The 20078-nt window shown below is 41.3% G+C and overlaps 3 protein-coding genes across 3 annotated transcripts; 1 reads left to right on the top strand and 2 right to left on the bottom strand.

Annotated features, from left to right (window-relative positions):
• Positions 1–1284: 1284 nt before the first annotated feature.
• On the bottom strand, positions 1285–2112 carry LOC118487564. The gene has a single exon (XM_035984503.1). It carries the CDS (start codon positions 2110–2112, stop codon positions 1285–1287), a length of 828 nt encoding a protein of 275 aa, XP_035840396.1.
• A 3299-nt stretch (positions 2113–5411) lies between these two features.
• On the bottom strand, positions 5412–6083 carry LOC110914545. The gene has a single exon (XM_022159335.1). It carries the CDS (start codon positions 6081–6083, stop codon positions 5412–5414), a length of 672 nt encoding a protein of 223 aa, XP_022015027.1.
• Positions 6084–17687: 11604 nt separating this feature from the next.
• Positions 17688–18623, top strand: LOC110914544. The gene has a single exon (XM_022159334.1). The coding sequence runs from the start codon at positions 17688–17690 to the stop codon at positions 18621–18623; it is 936 nt and encodes a 311-aa protein (XP_022015026.1).
• Positions 18624–20078: the final 1455 nt, after the last annotated feature.

The raw sequence follows: 20078 nt of genomic DNA, 5'->3' as shown, positions 1-20078 counted from the left end.
AGATTAGAGAGCACCTTCAAACATGTTCAATGCCCAAATGAGCGAAAGGTAGACTTCGCTTCTAGTGTCTTTGAGAAGCGAGCTTTGACATGGTGGAATGGTGTGATGAGAGATAGGGGTGCCGATGTGGCACTGGCTCAAACATGGGAAGAACTTCGAGCTCTGATGATGAAGGAATTCTGTCCTCGTCACGAGATCAGGGCCTTGGAAAGAGAATTTGACGATCTTAAGCAAGATAGCGGTGAGCATCGAGCCTACATGGATCTTTATGAGGAATTAAGTCTGTTATGCCCAAACATGGTCACGCCTTTGGATAAGGCAATCGAAAAGTACATTGATGGCCTCCCTGACTCAGTACAAGACATTGTTACTGGTAGTAATCCCAGTACAGTTAGACAGGCCATTGAGCTATCCGCTACCTTGACTGAATCTCAGATCAGGAAAGGTAAACTTTCTCAAAAAAGTGACAAGAAACCGGTCAAGGAATCGAAACCCAAGGAGGAGCAGACTGGATCCCCTAAGAAGTCAAATAAGCGAAAGGCTTCTCAGAACTTCGTCGTGGTCACTCACAATGATCAAGCCGTCCCCAACCAACCAGCTCAACCCCCTGCTAGAAAGCCCTACAACGGAACTGCACCCTTGTGCAACCATTGTAGCCTCCATCATCATGCCAATGTAAAGTGCCGCAAATGCCAAACTTGTGGACTCATAGGCCAAACAGCAAGAGTTTGCCCAGCTACAGCTGCACCAAATCAAGCTGGCAACAATCCCGCTCAAGTTCGTTTTCCACCAGGTTCTTGCTTCAATTGTGGCAAGATGGGCCATTTCCAAAGAAATTGCCCAAAGCTTGCTAATGCGAATCCAGCGCAGGGATGAGCATCTGACCAATTGGAAGACAACACTGTTTAGAAATAATCAAGCCTTATGTATTATTTTTCTTTTGCGGTCATGGTCCATGAAACAGTTGTAATTGTTGTTTATAAATAAATCTTTTACTTTACATCGCAATATATATATTGATGTGGTTTTTTTTTGGGTAAAGGGTTACCTCGGTGATTCTATTAAATTCATCCGCAAATAAGTACAAGTAGTGAGGATGTGTTCCACACTAGTTCATATATAGGACATGCCCCATATATGTATGACAAAGCAAAACAAAGTATCTATGACACCCCATAACCTAGCCTACAATGCAAAACAAAACAAAAACAAAATCATCAACCGCCATCATCAAAGATAAAGCTGCCACAAACCGGCAACCCCTTTAAACGAACCAATAACAGCCTATCCATTTGAGAGTTTTGTGGAAGAGGTGCTTGCCCCTGCTTTCGAGGAAAAAGGATGAATACCCGATGTCATAAATTCACTAGTTTCATTGTAGACTTCAACGACCTCCTCTTCATCCGAATCCTGCCTGTCACTCGACTGTTTCTCCTTCTTCTCTATTCGCCCCACAGTAGTACCTCCTTGATTGCCGTCATCGTCGTTTAGAATATCAAATGAGTTCGATGTTGAGACCTGATTAACCATCGGGTCCCTCATAGATGATTTCGGTTTAGGTTTGACAACTGGCCTGTAGACTAACTTAGGCTTCTGATTTTTTATATGAAGCCCTTGATTATTAGGTTTCTTCTTTTTGGCACCTTCGACCTGAAAGTCATCATTTTTCTTCTTCTCAGTATCCCCAATCAAACTTACCTGAGGGTTCTTAGGACACGAGCTATCATCATGACCGAAGACACAACAAGATGAACATCTTAACGGCTCCCAATCATACTCAATTTTAACCTCCACCATTAAATGACTAAGACCCTCCAAAGATGGGATTGCAACAGTAACACTCTTCTTTAAATAAACTCTTGCCTGAACTTCAATAAGAGCTCTAGCATAGCTGCTTCTTCCCCAAGATTCCGCACACATTGTGGCAGTATACGAATCTAACATCATAGGCACCCCAATCTTAGATGCAAGTAAACTGAGCCCATCCTCAGTAAATGCCGCTAACGGCACATCATGCATCTTGACCCAAACTGGGATAGCTTTTAAATCCTCTTTTTCCAACTTGATAGAGGCCGACCACTCTTTCAAAATTATTGGAACATTTCTTATCATCCACGGTCCATCCTCTCACATTTGATCCATCCCTTCTTTCGTTTTGAACTTAAAGAAGAAGAACCCGTGTGCATTCATCATAATTCTTGAAAACCATATTTTGCCCAATTGTTCTTTGCAAAGAAATCGACCACAGGAAATGCCAGCCGTTTACCCAGAAAATAACCATACAAAGTATTCGCATACCTGTCAGTGACTTGTTTAACTGAAGACAGTGGAATGACAACGTCAGCTCCGTCAATAGCCTCATTCGATTCCATCACCCTAAAGTTTACCTTAACCTTCTCTTTAGTATCCTTCACAACATTCGCAAAGGATAATTGTTCCGCAGAACCAGAACCTGTTTGTTTCCTTTTATCAGTCGAGAAAGATGCTCCAAAGAGGTCTGATTTTGGCGTATACTTGCTAGGGTAATCCCAAAAGTTGTCTGACTTTTCGACATCCCGTTTTTCTAACCGAACCGAAACTGTGACCTTGGTGAGATCATCGATGATGTTTGTAGACTTAGGGTCATTTTGTGTTCTAATCGTTACACCACGCTTTGGCTGCAAAGTGTTCCCATCAACATCAAGAAATCGTGCAGCAATTTCTTCAAACGATAATGGCAGCTTCCCACGAATATCCTGTTGGTTTCCACCAGAAGTGTTAGATTCATCCATTCCAATATTGACAAACCCTAGCAGCCGTCAACAGAAATTCAGTACAAGATATGATGGCTGAAAACAAAAAAAACCGTGACAAACCCTAACAGCCGTCAAGCTGAGGTTCTTTCACTACCCAACCAGAAGACAATCGGAACCCTTAACTCAACAACTGAAAGCAATCGATTAACGAGATAAGAAAAACTGGAACCCTAAACTCGAAATCTGAAATCAATTGATTAAATCAGATGAACGATTAGAATGATTCTGCCAAAATCCTGGTCGGCAACAATTGGAACAAGACAACAGAAACCCTAGAGAATAAAGAGCCGCCGCTCACCCCAAGAACAATCAGAAAATGGAAAACTGAAAAACAGAACCCTAGAACACGAGACTTAATCTGATTTCAATTGATTAGAGCCTAAAGAACGATTAACGAATCCTTAGATACTAACCAAGATCAATCAAGACCAAGGATTGAAAGATTCGTCTAGGGTTTCAAGAGATCTCCAAAATCGCCCAGAGCCTCCCCATCCTCCACTCTTTGGTACTGGTTATTATATTGATGTGGTTGCATGTATAAACAACATATCCCCTACAATACCGACAATCAAGGAATCGTATTCCTTGAAGAACAGACTACCCCCAAAAATTTCTCCCACGTTATGATCTCTTGCGTTTTCCACGAAAATCATAAGTACCCGTTTCCTCCAAGGAAAACAAAGTACAAGGCGTAAGTTACAACTCTGGACGAATACCCAATCCTTGATAGGATACCTAAGGGTATTTCCATAAGTCCTTAATTGTTGTATACCTTAATTGAATGTGATGATTCCTTGTAATCAAAAAATCGAATTTTGGAAGATTATCCTATCTTTCAGATAGATGTTTGAGGACGTTGAAGTCCATCGACTGGGTTCCTGGTATACCTTGAATACCCAGGTTCAAATCGTCGTCAAGTTAATAGCAATCAATGACAAGACAATAACAAGTTAAATGTCAAGTTAAACAATTATGTGATTATGTGCTTATGTATGTTTTTGTGTGATCCAAATTTTTGTTATCCAAATCCTCGTAGAATCTTCCATATCTTCATATAAGGAAATGCATAGTAGGATACCCAAAGATACTACCTTAAATCCTTAATGGGCTTCTACGTTGTAGTTAAGTCCCTTGGATTATAAAGTAATATTCCATAATTAGACCCCTTGAGTGGTCTAGTTAAACAAATTTATCCAAAAATCTGGTTAGGAATATCATGTGATGATATAGCTGAAAGGACTCCATAAGTGGTCTAATTAAAGGGATCATTTATCGATCTAATTAAAAGGACCCTATGGTGGTTTAGTCACACTCATCACAGGTATGATTTTATTCCCCTACACATTATGAAACACACTGTGCGGACTATGCAAGGAAGCACGTAATTATGGACGCGTACATAATTATGGAATTTAGTGCACAGAAACCACAACAAGTTTTTTTTTTTTTTGGGGTAAAGGGTTACCCCGGTGAAATTTTATATCAACCAAACAATAAAACAGGGTGCATCGAGATGCCGATACACACTACTAGACTTGGCATACCAAGACTAGGACACCAAAGACAAAAAAACCCGACAAACGTCACAACCAAAACAAACTGAACTACACGAGAAAGAAAACACAGCCCGACAAACAAAGAAACAGACTAAAAAACTAATCGACTAGCCCGGGTCTTTGTCTTCATCACTTGGAAGCAGCTTCCACTTCTCTTGAAGGCTTTGATTGTGCGATCCACCCTTAAAGTTGAACCCCATCAAACGAAGCCGAACCGTATTCTTGATTTTATCACACACCGCATTAACATTGGCCACTTTATTAGTGAACAAACAATTGTTCCTTTCTTGCCAAATAAAATACGACGCCGCCGCAATGACTAACTTACAAACAATGTGTTCCGTCTTCCTTGAATTAGCCTTTTGATCCATCCAGTTCATGATCGACTGCCACGAGTCATTAACGTCCCCCATGTTCACCAAAACTTTAACATTATACCAGACTTGAGACGCAAACGAACATCTGAAGAACAAATGGTCTCTAGAATCCCGATTATGCTTACATAATGGACATCACATAAGTCTCAGATTATAGTCGCTTCCCGCTTCCCAGCTTGCTAATCGATCCTGTGTCTTGAGCTTATTTTTAATAACCAACCAAAGATGGAACGAGTGCCTTGGAATACATTGACTAAATGTGTTTAGAGTTTAACCCTTTTCATTTCCATTTCTAAGGAAGCAACCGTTGAAAATAACTCCGTCCGTTCATTTTTGTTTCTGAAGATTGTCCGTTGAGGAAATGAATATCCGTTTGTTTAACCCTTTTCATTTCCGTTTCTAAGGAAGCAACCGTTGAAAATGACTCCGTCCGTTCATTTTCGTTTCTGAAGATTGTCCGTTTTTTTGGGTAAAGGGTTACCCCGGTGAATTTTATATATAAAGAATAAAGAATCACACGAGCGTGCCAGAGAAGCACACTAGGGCTAGACTTGGCATACCAAGACTAGCAAAACTAAAAAACCAACAAACATCCACGACCAAGCAAAACAAACAACCAACAGAAAAACAACCAGAAGCCGAAACAATGGCAACAAAACGGACTAACAAAGACTACAAAAACTCTAGCCTGGATCGAGGCTCATAGTCTTCACTTGGAACTTCCACCGCTCTAACAATAACGGGTTCTTGGAACCTCTCCCTGCCTTGAACGTCATCAACTTCATGCGAACCGTATGGAGGACTATATTTGCAATCAAAGTAGCATTCCGCTGATTCGGAGAAAATAACCTATTGTTTCTTTCTTGCCAGATAAAATAAGTCGAAGCAGCAACAACCATTTTACCAACTAAAATTTCTGACGACTTACCCGAAGGGTTTTGTGAAAACCATGTCATAATAGAGTCCCAGTTGGCGTCAACTGTTTCCATGTAAGCCAACCCTTTTACCATATTCCACACTTGCAACCCATAAGGACACTGAAAAAATAAATGATCACGAGAGTCTTTACCATTCCAGCAAAGCGGACAAAACATGAGATTTAGATTGGTTGCACTTCCGACGTCCCAAATCCCCATACGATCCTGAGTTTTCAGCTTATTCTTAATAACTAGCCACATGTGAAAAGAGTGTCTAGGGATGCATTGACTAAACCACACCAACTCAGCCCAACCTACCTCTTCCCCACGCGAACGGATGTTCTCCCAAACCTCACTAGCACTAAAATCCTTTTGCTTATCTTGTCTATCCTTCCAAATCAGCCTATCTGGAGCGTTTTGGTTAAGAATCGGCGGCATAAGATTTCAAAACCGGATATATCTGAAGCCACGTAGCCGGCCACAACCACTCATTTTGGTGATTTACAAGATCTGCTACAGTAGAGCGCATATTAAAACCCGCCCCATGTATTCGTCTAGGAGTAATGAAATCTCCCAAAGGGCTATGATCACACCAGTTGTCATGCCATGCATTAGTGTTCCGGCCATTACCAATAGCATGCCAAACAAACTGACGAATGGATGATCGAATCATTAGAATTTTTCTCCACCCCCAACTCATACTGCCCCGAAAAGGGATATCCCAAAAATTCTTTCCCTTAATCCTGTAAGAATGGACCCATTTGACCCAAAGAGACTCTCTTTTAAGCAAAATACTCCAAACGTGGTTCGCAAGTAGCGCTTTGTTCATATCTTGGATCCTTCGAACACCCAAGCCCCCTTCCGACTTAGGAAGACATACATTTTTCCAGGCCACTTTAGGATGAGCTACTTTATCCAACCCCCCACTCCATAAAAAATTCCGCATCCTTTTTTCGGGCATTGTTAAACCATGTCATATGAGTTCCAATAACTCATTTGGTTTACAAGACCTCATCCTATCCGATCCTCCGACTTAGGTCCGGTTTATTTATATAGTTATTTGGTTGCCGATTGATTCCGTGCTCCCTCTAGCTTTGCTTGGTTGTTGTTCAAAGACCACTAAGCATTCTCAGGCGAGTACATAGTTCCCCTATTTTACTGTTTTCGATTGTTTTGGGATGATCCATATGTGTTAAATGATTTCAATGTTTTAACGATGATTTTTGAAAACGATTGAAATGGTTTATATCAAATTAATAACGCTTTTGATAAAGTGAACAAACTTGTTGGTTGTAATTACATAACGAATAACATTCATTAATTTTGGCCAAACCGACCAGTATTAGGTTATGGTACCATAGGATCTGACAAATCCCGTTATCAGACTGCACCCATTGTTATGTGTGGGTTAGGTGGGTAGCGACCGAATCTGTGATTGTTAATTTACCCTTTGGTGGTTTATTAATGCGAAAGGCGAGGTAATCGAGTCACGAAGGTTTGAATGTTATAACGAGATGACCAAAAGTAGTTTCACTATTAAAACGAGTTAAACAATTTTGGGAGTTTGCAAGTATTGCACCTTGGGAGGTTTCCTCGATATCCACCCTGTCTTTGATTGCCCGAAGATTGTTGACCAGGGCTCTGGTAGTTATCAGTCTTTCGCTGCTGAACTTGAGACTGAGCTGTAGCTGAACCTTTGCTGGAATCCCCATCCCATTTCCGCTTGTTATCACTGGGAGTAGCGGAAGTAGTAGCATCGGTAGCACTGATACGTTTAGGCAGCCTCTTCTGTTCCACTGCCTGATCTGTGAGGCGATGAGCAAGACGTTGAACATCCTGGATATTATTATGGTTGGCCGACGTCACGTGACTTTGAATTTCTGGTGCCAGCCCTTTGAGATACAACTCAATACTCTGATAGGTGGGTCCACCATAGTTGGACACAGGACGGCCAGCTTGTTTGACCGTTTAGTATATGCCTCGATTTCCGACCCCGTCATTTTCAGATGAAAGAACTCCACTTCTAGCTTGTGGATGTCATCACGTGTGCAATATTCCCGTTTGATCAGCTCTTTAAAATCATTCCAAGGGGTGGCGTTAGCAGCTGCCAGCCCTAATACCTGAACTTGCGCATTCCACCAAGTCAGCGCAATTCCTTCTAGAGTACCAGTGGCGTACTTCACCCTGCGAGCCTCAGGGCATTCACACATCTCAAACACCGACTCGAGCTTCTCAAACCAATGGAGGAGTCCTACTGCTCCCTCCGTGCCACTGAACGTGCTAGGACGACAGTCCATGAAATTCTTGAAAGTGCAAACAGGTGGTTGAGCATATTGGCCTATTGTGTATATAAGAACAGGACAAGGATAAGCACAAGAGTTGGTTTAGGAGTGTAGGATCTAAAGATCCTAGTGTAAGTTTCGACTGCAGGGTATACCTCCTGCTTGTGCGGCTGCAAGTGCCGCAGCAACTTGTTCGTTAATGAGAGCCGTCAACTGGGCTTGAGTCAAGTTAATACGTCCAGCCATGATCTTCATAGTAAATGTAACATAAGTGAGAGAGGTTCGCGAATAGTGCAGTGACAGAAGACAGTAAGCACACAAGTGTTCTCAAGCAATAACGAATAGTAGGCAATGTAATCTAAGCATACCACGAGCAAAGTCCTATGCAATCTAGCAAGTAGGTAATGTAAACACGAATAGCAGTACCTAGTGTGTTGAGCCTTGCACATGGAGCGAAGCGTCGTTGTGGATCGTTGAGCACTGTACTGGTTATAGTCTGGCTTTAATAAAAACGTTTTCCCCTTATTAAAACCGAGTTCTCTATAACCAATGGCTCTGATACCAATCTGTCACACCCCAAAATCCACCCGCGGAGTATCACCGCTTGGAGGCGTGACTGACCAGGATCAAGCCACCAATCATATTGAACAATATATAGTAATTGTAATTTTAACCCAACCAATATGAAAGGTGTTTAAAACATAAGTATAATATCAACGTTTCGCGGAAGCATAAGAGTAAACCCAATCATAAGTATAAATATGAAATGTCATAATGTTTAACAAAGAAATCACGACCCTTTTCCACAACGACCGCGCCTCCCAGTGCAAGCTCCATGTGCCTAACGACCTGCAAGGCATGTAACAGAGAGTCAACAACTAGTTGAGCGAGTTCACAGTGGGTTGTTTAGTATAGTGTTCATTTCGTAAACCGTTTGTTTGTTTAGTAACCCATGTATCGTTTATAATTACATCGCGGCCCTCCAGGCATGTTTGTGAAGATTAGTGGGAGTTTCCCATATATTGTAGACTAGTTTTATTTGTATCGCGGCCCTCCAGGCATGTGTGCGAAGTTTAGTATCAGTATCACGGCCATTCCAGGCATGTGTGCGAAGTACAGTATCAGTATCGCGGCCATTACAGGCATGTGTGCGAAGTACAGTATCAGTATCGTGGCCATTACAGGCATGTGTACGAAGTTCAGTATCAGTATCACTAGTCTAGCGGTATCTATACGTGACCTTTCCCAAACGAGGTCAGTAGTACGTAATTCCCATAACCATGTAAGTAGAATCAATCAATCAATCCCATTCCCTACCCCGGAAATCCCATGCCTTGGTAAGAGTGTGAACTCACCTTGGTTTTGCTCGGCAGATACACAGAAAGGTTTCTTGAGCTAAGGGGGTCAACCACGTCCTAGCATGGTTACCATACAAGTCAGGTTTTGGGTTCAAGTAATGCACGTATGTTTACACATAACTAACAGGTTTCGAGCACATATGGATCATGGCAAACACGTTAACAATCATGTAACAATTCCAACTTGTGCGATTCATCAAAGAAACCCAAATAATACCCGGCCCAACATGTTGTGCGATCCAGCATAAACCCGGCCCGACAACATGAACAGTCCAACAACCTACTCGGCCCAATAATAACAAACAGAGATCTTGTGCGATCCGTGTGACTTATGCGATCCGGATGGTCTTGTGCGACAGACCCTATATTGTGCGATCCAACATTGACTTGTGCGACTAGAGTGGGCTTGTGCGACTGACTTAACTTTGTGCGATTATACGTGTAATCAGTTTAATAAGTGCTGAAATCATGGGATCGGTTACACTAATCTAGAGTCGGTTAATTGGGGAATGATTCCAAACATGTCCATAACAATTAATCTTCCCTTTACCCAAAAAAAACAATTAATCTTAATCATTTAGCATTTAAAACGGATCAAACGGTTTCCATTCCCTGAATTCGTATGAACCCTAGATCTATTGCTTGCACATTCACACACATCAATATTCAAGACAACCAAATCGATGAGTTATATACCCCTTATCATCATGATTATGCCTATTCGGATCAATCCATATGACAGTTCATCAAGTCAATATCATCATACAATATGAAATAATTATTTGATATCCTAATGCTTCTGATTAATAACCATATCCTCGTGTCACAACTTATCACTAAACAATCTTTGTGCGATCCGCTAATCCCTCGTGCAACATATAACAATGATCAGACATATCACAACCGTAATCATGTTCGGATTTATAAGAACAATATCATTAATCATGTAAAGACGAAATCAATCAAGGAATCATTCATACTTACCGAGAGTGTTGAGATTTTGCACAAGAACGAGAGGGAGATGATGCTCGAACAGAAAGAGGGAGATCTTCGAGAGGGTGAGGCTTCGATCACACGCTGCCGTCGAATGAAGAAGATAGAGAGCACTAGGGTTTTGTTATGTTTTAGTGTTTTTTTTTGAAGAATATGGAAACTACACACCACACATGTGTTTTTTTTGAAGAATATGGAAACTACACACCACACATGTGTGTATGTTTTAGCTCTGGGTCGTTTCGACATCGTTATTGGGATGGATTGGTTGTCCCAACAGCAAGCAGAGATCCTCTTTAAAGAGAAGATTGTTCGTATTCCCCGTTCTGGCAAAGAACCTCTCGAAATTCAAGGCGACAAGAGTGGTGCTGTAGTGGGCATCATCTCCTTTCTTTAGGCCCAGAAGTGCTTGCGAAAGGGCCACACCGCTATTTTAGCACTCGTTACTGACGCATCAACGAAAGAGAAGAAGATAGAGGATATTCCAGTGGTACACGACTTTCCCCAAGTGTTTCCTAAAGATTTACCTGGGCTACCGCCTCATCGCCAGGTCGAATTCCAAATCGAACTAGCTCCTGGAGCAGCACCCATAGCTCGAGCACCTTATCGCTTAGCTCCAACCGAACTGGAAGAACTGTCCAAACAATTGCAAGAACTCTTGGATAAGGGTTTCATTCGTCCTAGCTCTTCGCCCTGGGGAGCTCCAGTGTTGTTTGTGAAGAAGAAAGACGGTACCTTCCGTATGTGCATAGATTATCGTGAACTCAACAAGGTGACTGTGAAGAATCGCTATCCTCTTCCAAGCATTGATGACTTATTCGACCAGTTGCAAGGGTCGAGCTTCTATTCAAAGATTGATCTGAGGTCAGGCTACCATCAACTGAGAGTCCGGGAAGAGGACGTCTCCAAAACAGCATTCAGAACTCGTTACGGCCACTACGAGTTCCTGGTCATGCCATTCGGGTTAACAAACGCGGGGTTGGGTTACTGAAGAAAATTGACCGGGTGATGGGGAACACTCCTTTTCTGGCTGAATATCCGAATTCGGTTGCTATTTTCAAGCCATATCGTCTCTCGGATCACTGTCCATGTATTTTATCTATCCCGGAAGCTATGAAACTGAAACCGAGGTCGTTTAAATTTGCTAATTTTCTGGTTTTTAAACCAGAATTCTTAGAGATTGTCAATAAGTATTGGGATACTCATATTGATGGTGTGCATTAGTTTAGAGTCGTAAAAAGACTTTGCTTGCTGAAAAACCCGCTAAGGTCGTGCTTTTTAAGCAGGGGAATCTCTATAAGAAAGTCGATAGCCTTAGAGTGAAGTTGGATGCGATTCAACAAAACATTGATCAGGACCCGTCTAATGTTGATCTCCGAGCCGATGAGGCTTCTACGAGCCGTGATTTACAGGTGGCTTTATTGGATGAGGAGCGCTTCCTGAAACAAAAATCAAAAGTGGATTGGTTAGCTGCAGGTGATATGAACACGGCATACTTTCATTCTTCTTTGAAAGCCAGAAACCATTTTTCCAGAATTGATGTTATTACTGATTCGGGTGGTATTCTTTATGAGGGTGACATGGTTTATAAAGCGTTTGTTCAGCACTATGAAAAGTTTTTTGGTTCCCAAGGAGACATCCCGAGAAAGTTATCACATAACGTGGCTTCTCATATGGTTCGACAAGTAACGACGGAGGAGGTCAAAAGAGCGATGTTTTCTATTGGTAATGACAAAGCCCCTGGGCCGGATGGTTACACGGCAGCCTATTTTAAAAGTGCTTGGTCTTTGGTTGGTGATGATGTCTCTATTGCGATTAAGGATTTCTTTGAAACGGGTCACCTGCTTCGGGAATTGAATCATACGCTCATTGTTCTCATTCCAAAGGTTTCGACCCCTATGCTGGTTACTGATTTTCGTCCGATTGCTTGCTGTAATGTTTTTTACAAATGTATTAGTAAGATTGTCGCAGACAGAATTAAAGGGGCTCTTAATGATATTGTTAGTATCAACCAATCGGCCTTTGTTCCTGGTCGGAAGATCTCGGACAATATTCTTTTAACCCAAGAGTTAATGCATAATTATCATAGAGATGCGGGTCCTCCTAGATGTGCGTTTAAAGTAGATATTCAGAAAGCTTACGATACTATGGATTGGGGGTTTTTGAAAAGTGTGCTGATTGGGTTTGGTTTTAACATTAAAATGGTGGAGTGGATTATGGTTTGTGTCTCTACTACCTCGTTCTCGGTTTGTGTTAATGGCTCAGTGCATAGTTTTTTCAAAGGCAACCGTGGGTTAAGGCAAGGTGATCCAATGTCCCCATATTTATTTACTGTAGTTATGGAGGTCTTAACGAATATTTTGAATCATTCGGTTCGAATTGATTCTTCGTTTAAATTTCACAATAGATGCGAAAGGCAGCGGATTATTAATCTTTGCTTTGCAGATGACTTATTTCTTTTCGCTAGAGGGGAAGTAAATTCGGCTAATTGTATTATGTCTTCTCTTTCGAAGTTCACCAAGATGTCGGGGTTGGTGCCTAGCAACCAGAAAAGCACGGTTTTCTTTTGCAATGTTAAAAATCAAATTAAACAAGCCATTCTGGATATTATGCCTTTTACGGAAGGAAAGTTGCCTGTCAAGTACTTGGGGGTCCCCCTGGTTTCGGCTAGGCTTGGGTACAATGACTGTCGAGTGCTAGTGGAAAGATTAGAAAAACGTATTATGCATTGGAGGAATAAGCTCTTATCATTTGCGGGAAGACTTCAACTTATTATTTCTGTCCTATCTTCTATGCATATTTATTGGTCCTCGGTTTTTATCTTGCCGGTTCGGATTATTAAGGAGCTTGAAGCTAAAATGAGAAACTTTCCATGGTCTCAAGAGTCTGCGTTCAATAAAGGTAAATCTAAAGTTTCTTGGAAATTGGTTTGTACGCCTAAGTATGAAGGGGGTTTGGGTATTCGTCGTGTTGGGGATATGAATAGAGCGCTGATGACGTCTCATATTTGGAGCATTGTCTCCAAGCGAAATTCCTTGTGGGTCGATTGGGTGCATTCATATCATTTAAAGGGTAAGAGTTTTTGGGTATGCAAAACGCCCTCAAATAGCTGTTGGTCGTGGCGAAAGCTCACTCAGTTGCGCTCGTTGGTTAGAAAACATATATGGTCGGAAGTAGGTAATGGTGCTAACACTTCAGCCTGGTACGATAATTGGACCGATTTGGGGCCCCTGGGTGATTTTCTTTCACCTAGAGTTATCACTGATGCTGATTTTAGGTTGGAGGATTAGGTGGCCGATGTGAATTCGAATGGAACTTGGAGATGGCCTACGGCTTGGAGGGACTTATTCCCTGTTCTTATTCAGATTGATCAAGTTCAATTGGATCCCTTGAAAACAGATAGGCTGTTATGGAAGGATGGTAATGATCTTAATGGGTTTTCGTCTTCTAGGGTTTGGCACTCGTTGCGACACAGAGAGCCGGAAGTTGACTGGTGTAGTATTGTGTGGTTCGCCCAGTGTATTCCGAGGCACGCCTTCATGATGTGGTTGATTATGAAACGTAAGCTCCTTACGCAGGATAAAATTCTGCAATGGGATCTGTCTCGTAGAAAAAACATGAATATGATGTGTTGTTTATTGTGCTTTGAGGATTTTGATTCTCACCCACACCTGTTCTTTGAATGCAAGTACTCTTCTCAGGTGTGGACTCAAATTCGGAATCGGGGGGGGGGGGGGGGGGGGGGATGAACTCGGTTTGTCCGAAATGGTCGGAGATTGTTGACTGGCTTTGTACTCGTGCTCATCATAAGAGGGCTGATACTTATGTTGCTAAGCTTCTCGTTGCGGCTACCGCATACAATATTTGGCAAGTGAGGAATGCAAGGTTGTTCAAAAATCAATTGAGACCTCCTGAGACGGTTAGTGATGTTATTATAAAAACAGTGCGATACAAGTTGATGGGAGCAAAGTTGAAGGATACCGTGAGGGTGCGGAAGATTCTTGAAGAATGGGAGATCCACAAGCATGAAAACGGCGACGATGGGGGCTGATTAGTTTTTACGTTGTTTGATTGGTCGTTTTCTAGAGTTTAGTCTAGTTGGCGTTCCATTTCTTGGTTGTCTGTATTTTGTTTTGGTTTTTCGGGTTTACTTTCATGAGGCATGTCTCATGATTGAACTAGTGTAGACTCTCTATAATACTTATGTTTTTTGGTTGTTAATATATAGAATCACCGGGGTAACCCTTTACCCAAAAAAAGAAGATTAGGGTTTTTGATCGTAGATTTTTACAAACGTAACTGTTCTATTGATTCTGTGAAATGATCCTTGGAATTCACGCTTGATTGATAACTCTGAGTTTTACCCTAGTCCGACTTTTGAATAATATAACCGATATGTCCGAATTTTATTAATCATGAAAGTCCGAATTCCATTAAGTAAAACATGGTCTGAAGTTCTTTATAAGAAAACATAAAGTCCGAGTTTTTAAGATTGTATGTTATCCGAGTTTTATGGAGATGCAAGGTCCGAACTTCTTTGCTTTATATGATCCGAGTTTCTTTGATAATGTTATGGTCCGAGCTTTGTTAAAGGGGATGTTGTCCGACCTTTTACCTATATATAATGTCCGACTTTTGTTTAATAAAGAGGACCGACCTTTGTATAATAAAGATGTCCGACTTTTATTTAATAAAGAGGTCCGACTTTTGTTGTTTATATGTGTCCGAATTTCATGTATGTTATAAGGGGATGAGTCCGAATTTTTTAAGCATAATTAGTCAGAGTTTTATTACATATCATGAGGTCCGAACTTATGAAACCCCTGGGGTCCGAGTTTTGTGAGATACTCTTGTCCGACTTTTGTAAATTGGACACAAGGTCCGACTTTTTGATGAATGTTTAGCATGATCCGACTTTTTAATGATATAGGGGGTCCGAATTTTTATATATGAATATAAGGGAGTCCAAACTTGTGATTAGGGAAGGCATGGGTCCGAATTTTCATAGCCTAGTCCGACTTTCTTGTGATGTTTGCTAAGGGTCCGAATTTGTTCACTTGATAATCTTGCCTGGGTTTTAAAGTATGATGCTTGTCCGAATTTCATAAGAAGCATATGGTCTGTGTCACACCCCCAAAAAACCACACGCGGAGTACCACCGCTTGGAGGCGTGACATGACCAGGATCAAGCCATCAATCATATTGAACATAGCATAATATAAATAAGATAGTTTGTAAAACCCAAATCAATACGATTGATGTTCCAAACCAAACATAGTATCAATAGCGGAAGCATAATCATGAAACCCAAAGTATGTAATAAGTTTAAGTGTTATAAAGTTTATCAAAACATCCATGATCCATGCTCCACAACGACCTGCTCCTCCCTGTGCAAGCTCCATATGTACCTAATGTCCTGCAAGGCATGCAGCAGAGAGTCAACAACTAGTTGAGCGAGTTCACAGTTAACAGTTCAGTAATAGTATAGTGTGAGTAGTAGTATGTTCGTTCGTTATATCATGTATCGTATTAGTTTCCATCGCGGCCTCCCAGGCAGGTATGCGAAGATATTAGGGGATGTTCATCCCGAGTATTCTAGACTAGGTTTATCTGTATCGCGGCCTCCCAGGCAGGTGTGCGAAGATTAGTAAATTTCAGTTCGCGGCCTTCCAAAGGCAGGTGTGCGAAGTCAGTCATAATATCGCGGCCAACCCTTGGCAGGTGTGCGAAGATCAGTTCAATAAGTGTTACTAGTCTTGTCGTATTCTTATCGTTAGGTTCTATCAACTGAGTATGTGCAATAAAGTAATCCAATCCCATTCCCACCCTGGGAAACCCATGCCTTGGCTGTGTGAACTCACCTTGGTTTGCTCGGTATGCTATGCTCTAGGGTTTATCAAACGCCTAAGTCCGTTACACACGACCTAGGATATGTTGCATATGATACGATGTAAGTGTTTGCATCAAATTAGGGTTTACAAGTTTATGATATCACGCAGTTGTGATCCGTGTGGTATTTGTGCATAAAATGACATGATAATGGTTGTACGTGTATACGGTATCATTCAGTAAAGTAAAGTATCATATTGTTCCTCATACAGGTTACTGGACTTGACATCACAAACACAGTCTTTTCAAATGTAAGCAGAACTCAGGGCATGTAACGTCACTATGATTTAAATCATATATTCAATCAACAATTAAGACAGTTCATTACTAAACATCGGATCTTGCATACATTAAACTCAGACATCATGTTTAAAACATACAAACTTCTGACCAAGGGTATAACATGCATAGAGTTCGGACATGACAGTATCAATACAAAAACTATAGCAATCCTCTTTCAAGAAGTCGGACAATAAATATCATCTCTATAAAACAAGTTGGGCTATGCACATAACAACATTCACAAAGTCAGACCTTGAATCACATCATACAAAATAACTCGGACCCATGAAAGCTTTAAAAGTCGGATAGGGGGGTGTAGGGTTGAAACTCGGACATGAGGGGATTTGGGTAAACAAAGTCGGACTAGGGTAGCCCCCTTCCTCAAACTCGGACCATTTAGAGCCCAACAAAGTCGGACTAGGGGTGGGCTCAAAACTCGGATAGGGGCTTGGGGGATTTAAGTTCGGACCAAGGGGATTCACAACTAAAGGTCGGACATGTTTTGTTATAACAAAACTCGGACCCCCATGATCATATTAAGGTCGGACCAATCGATTTCTTCAAGAGTTCGGACCCTAAACTCTTACATATCATTCGGGCAGTTATGCTATTCAATACTCGGACCTTTAAACTCAAGTATATAAAAGCCGACGCCATCAAGGTCACAAAGTTCGGACCAACATCCTAAAAGAACTCGGACAAAGTGTTAAACTCGGACCATATAGGTTATTCAAAACTCGGTTTACATGATTTATACATAAAGCTCGGACTAGTAGTTTATCTTAAAACTCGGACAACCTTGCATCTATTAAAAGTCGGACCAAATCATACTCAGAGTTTTAACATGCGTTAACTTCCAAAATCATTTCACATGATAGAACAGTTACGCTTTCTCAACTACGATCAACTACGATCAGAACCCTAATTTTCGAACATCTTTCATCCAATTATCATTCAACAGTTCAACAGTTATAGCATGTTAAGCATCTTGACATTAAGCAGACGATTACACCACTGATCGATATTATTTCACAACAATCAGACTTCAATCAGTAGCCACAGAACTATCATATATGAAGAACTAGGGTTTTAACATGAATCACATAATCAAGAATAAATATCAACAAACAATCATTAACAATTACCTTGATTCATATATGAAGAACTAGGGTTTTAACATGATTCACTCTTATAAGCTGAAAGGCAAGTCTTTTTGGGATATTCCGAGTCGAGGAAACATGAGCTGGGGGTGGAGGAAAATCCTCTCCATTCGTGAGTTGGTTCGACCGCATGTTTGGTTTACTATTCGAAGTGGGACTCAAACAAATGCATGGAGTGATAATTGGAGTGAATACAGCCCGCTTAGATCCTTTATTACGCCGAGACACATTGCCAATGCAGGTTTTAACCTACAGTCTTCTGTTGCGGATCTGATTGATGATCACTCTCAATGGAAATGGCCTCAAGCTTGGAATGACTTGTACCCGGTTTTAATTAACTTACCGGTTCCGACTCTAGATCAAAATATGGAGGATAGAATCAGTTGGAAGGATCGGGAAGGAAACAAGTGTAGCTTCGGATCTGGGGTGGTGTGGGATTCTATACGCAACAGGGATGGAATCGTTTCGTGGGCAAACATGGTGTGGTTCGCTCAATGTATCCCGAGACATTCGTTTCATATGTGGCTTGTGTGCAAAGATAAGCTAAAGACGCAAGACAGATTGGTGGCATGGGAAGCAGGAAGCGAAACTAACTTAAGGTTAATGTGTTGTCCTCTTTGCAGGTACGGCCGGGACTCGCGTGATCATCTTTTCTTTCAATGTTCCTATGCGTCTAAAATTTGGAACAATGTAAAGGCAATGGTGGATTTGGATAGTGTGTCTGACCAATGGAGCTCTATTATGGTATGGATGGATCAATATGCTGATTCGAAGACGTTGGTTCATGTTATTTGCAAGATTCTTATAGCAGCTTCTTCGTATTTTATTTGGCAAGAGAGAAACAACCGATTATTTTCTCAAAATTGCCGAACTCCCGAACAGGTGGCGCAGGTGATACTTCATACGGTCCGGTTAAAAGTGATGGGGTTCAAAAAGGACAGCAATCCGGGGAACAGGAGAGTTTTCGAGAAATGGAAGATCTCTACAGAGAATCAACTAAATGATCCAGGCTAAATGAATTAACTAGAGTCTTGAGTTGTCTAGTTTAGTTGTGGCCGTTTTTGGTTTTGTTGTTCTGGGTTGTTTCTGTAGTTGGTTGTGTTTGTTTTTGGACTGCCTAGACTTGGTATGCCAAGTCTAGTAGTGTGTGCCAATTCTTGTCACACCCTGTTTTGTTTTTTGATGATATATAAAATTCACCGGGGTAACCCTTTACCCAAAAAAAAACAATTACCTTGATTTAATTCTAGATGGATTGGTAATCAAACTTGATGCAAAAGAACTTGTGAATCCAAGAATGATGAGAAGATGGTTGTAGAGAGGATTAGGGAATGTGAGGGTACGTGTTTTGTTTCTTGTGATGATTAGTGAATGATTAGGGAAGGAGATTAGGGTTAAGTATCATATAAGTTTCACTAATCACTCTACACACCCTTAATTATTACATTTTTACACAAGCACCACATCTCACACAACTTCCCAGTTTCACCACCAGGTTCATGCATTTGGCAATTCTTTCACAATTAACACATAACCATGTATGATCACATAATACCGTTCCATTGCATCAAACGTATACAATTCCAAAGCAATTGATTGTGCAAGAAAACAACTAAATAATAAACGAACGTGTAATAAATGCTAAATAGGAAATCTTGGAAATTCGAGTTGTCACATTATCCCCAACTTGAAAGAAATTTTGTCCTGAAATTTGGTACGCACTCACTGAGGAAGCTAGGTAAGCTGTATCGTTTACTGGTTTTCCTGGGGTGTCACATCATCCCCCCGTTGATTTGGAATTTCGTCCCGAAATTCAGTAGTAGTAGCTTCGGCCTCAGTAGTGGTTGCATTGGTTTCGAATAACTGGGGGTACTTTTCTGTCATCTGGTCTTCGCGTTCCCAGGTGTACTCTGGGCCACGTTTGGAGTTCCAACGAACTCGGACAAGAGGGATTCTCTTGTGTTTGAGGACCTTAACATCCCGGTCCGTGATTTCTACAGGTTCCTCGGCGAACTGCAACCGCTCACAGTCCTCACGTCGATCAGAACTGGCAAGAAATCTAAAATTAATCTCCCGATTATTAGCATTTATAACCGATTCAGCATATGATACAGGTTTGATCACATCATCCCCCTTGTTTTGACTCGGAACATCACCAGATTTTTGCTCATGCTGAATTGATCCCTCCGAAACTGGAATAGTAATTTTTGTTAACTCATCAATTACATTAAACTTACCCTGCTCGTGAATAGTAGAAGGAAAAAACCCCCGTCGCGGCACTAGGGTTTTGCCCTCAATGTCAACAACTCTCGAAGCCAAACCCTGAATCGAAGCAGATGAGAATGGCGGCTTATAACGACCAGCATGCACATCCCCCTCCGATTTCTTACGTTCATCCATGCTCAAAAGTCACCTCTCTCAAAAAGCAATTCAGAAAGCAACCATGCACGAAAAACCCTAGCAAGAAAC

This window comes from Helianthus annuus, chromosome 15 (genome assembly GCF_002127325.2).
Source record: "Helianthus annuus cultivar XRQ/B chromosome 15, HanXRQr2.0-SUNRISE, whole genome shotgun sequence".
Lineage (NCBI taxonomy): Eukaryota > Viridiplantae > Streptophyta > Magnoliopsida > Asterales > Asteraceae > Helianthus > Helianthus annuus.
The sequence above is the reverse complement of the archived record's forward strand: the minus strand, read 5'-3'. Positions and strand labels throughout refer to the sequence as shown.

Coding starts and splice junctions, on each gene's coding strand:
- LOC118487564 (XM_035984503.1), bottom strand. CDS start 2,112: ATGATAAGAAATGTTCCAATAATTTTGAAAGAGTGGTCGGCCTCTATC.
- LOC110914545 (XM_022159335.1), bottom strand. CDS start 6,083: ATGCCGCCGATTCTTAACCAAAACGCTCCAGATAGGCTGATTTGGAAG.
- LOC110914544 (XM_022159334.1), top strand. CDS start 17,688: ATGAGCTGGGGGTGGAGGAAAATCCTCTCCATTCGTGAGTTGGTTCGA.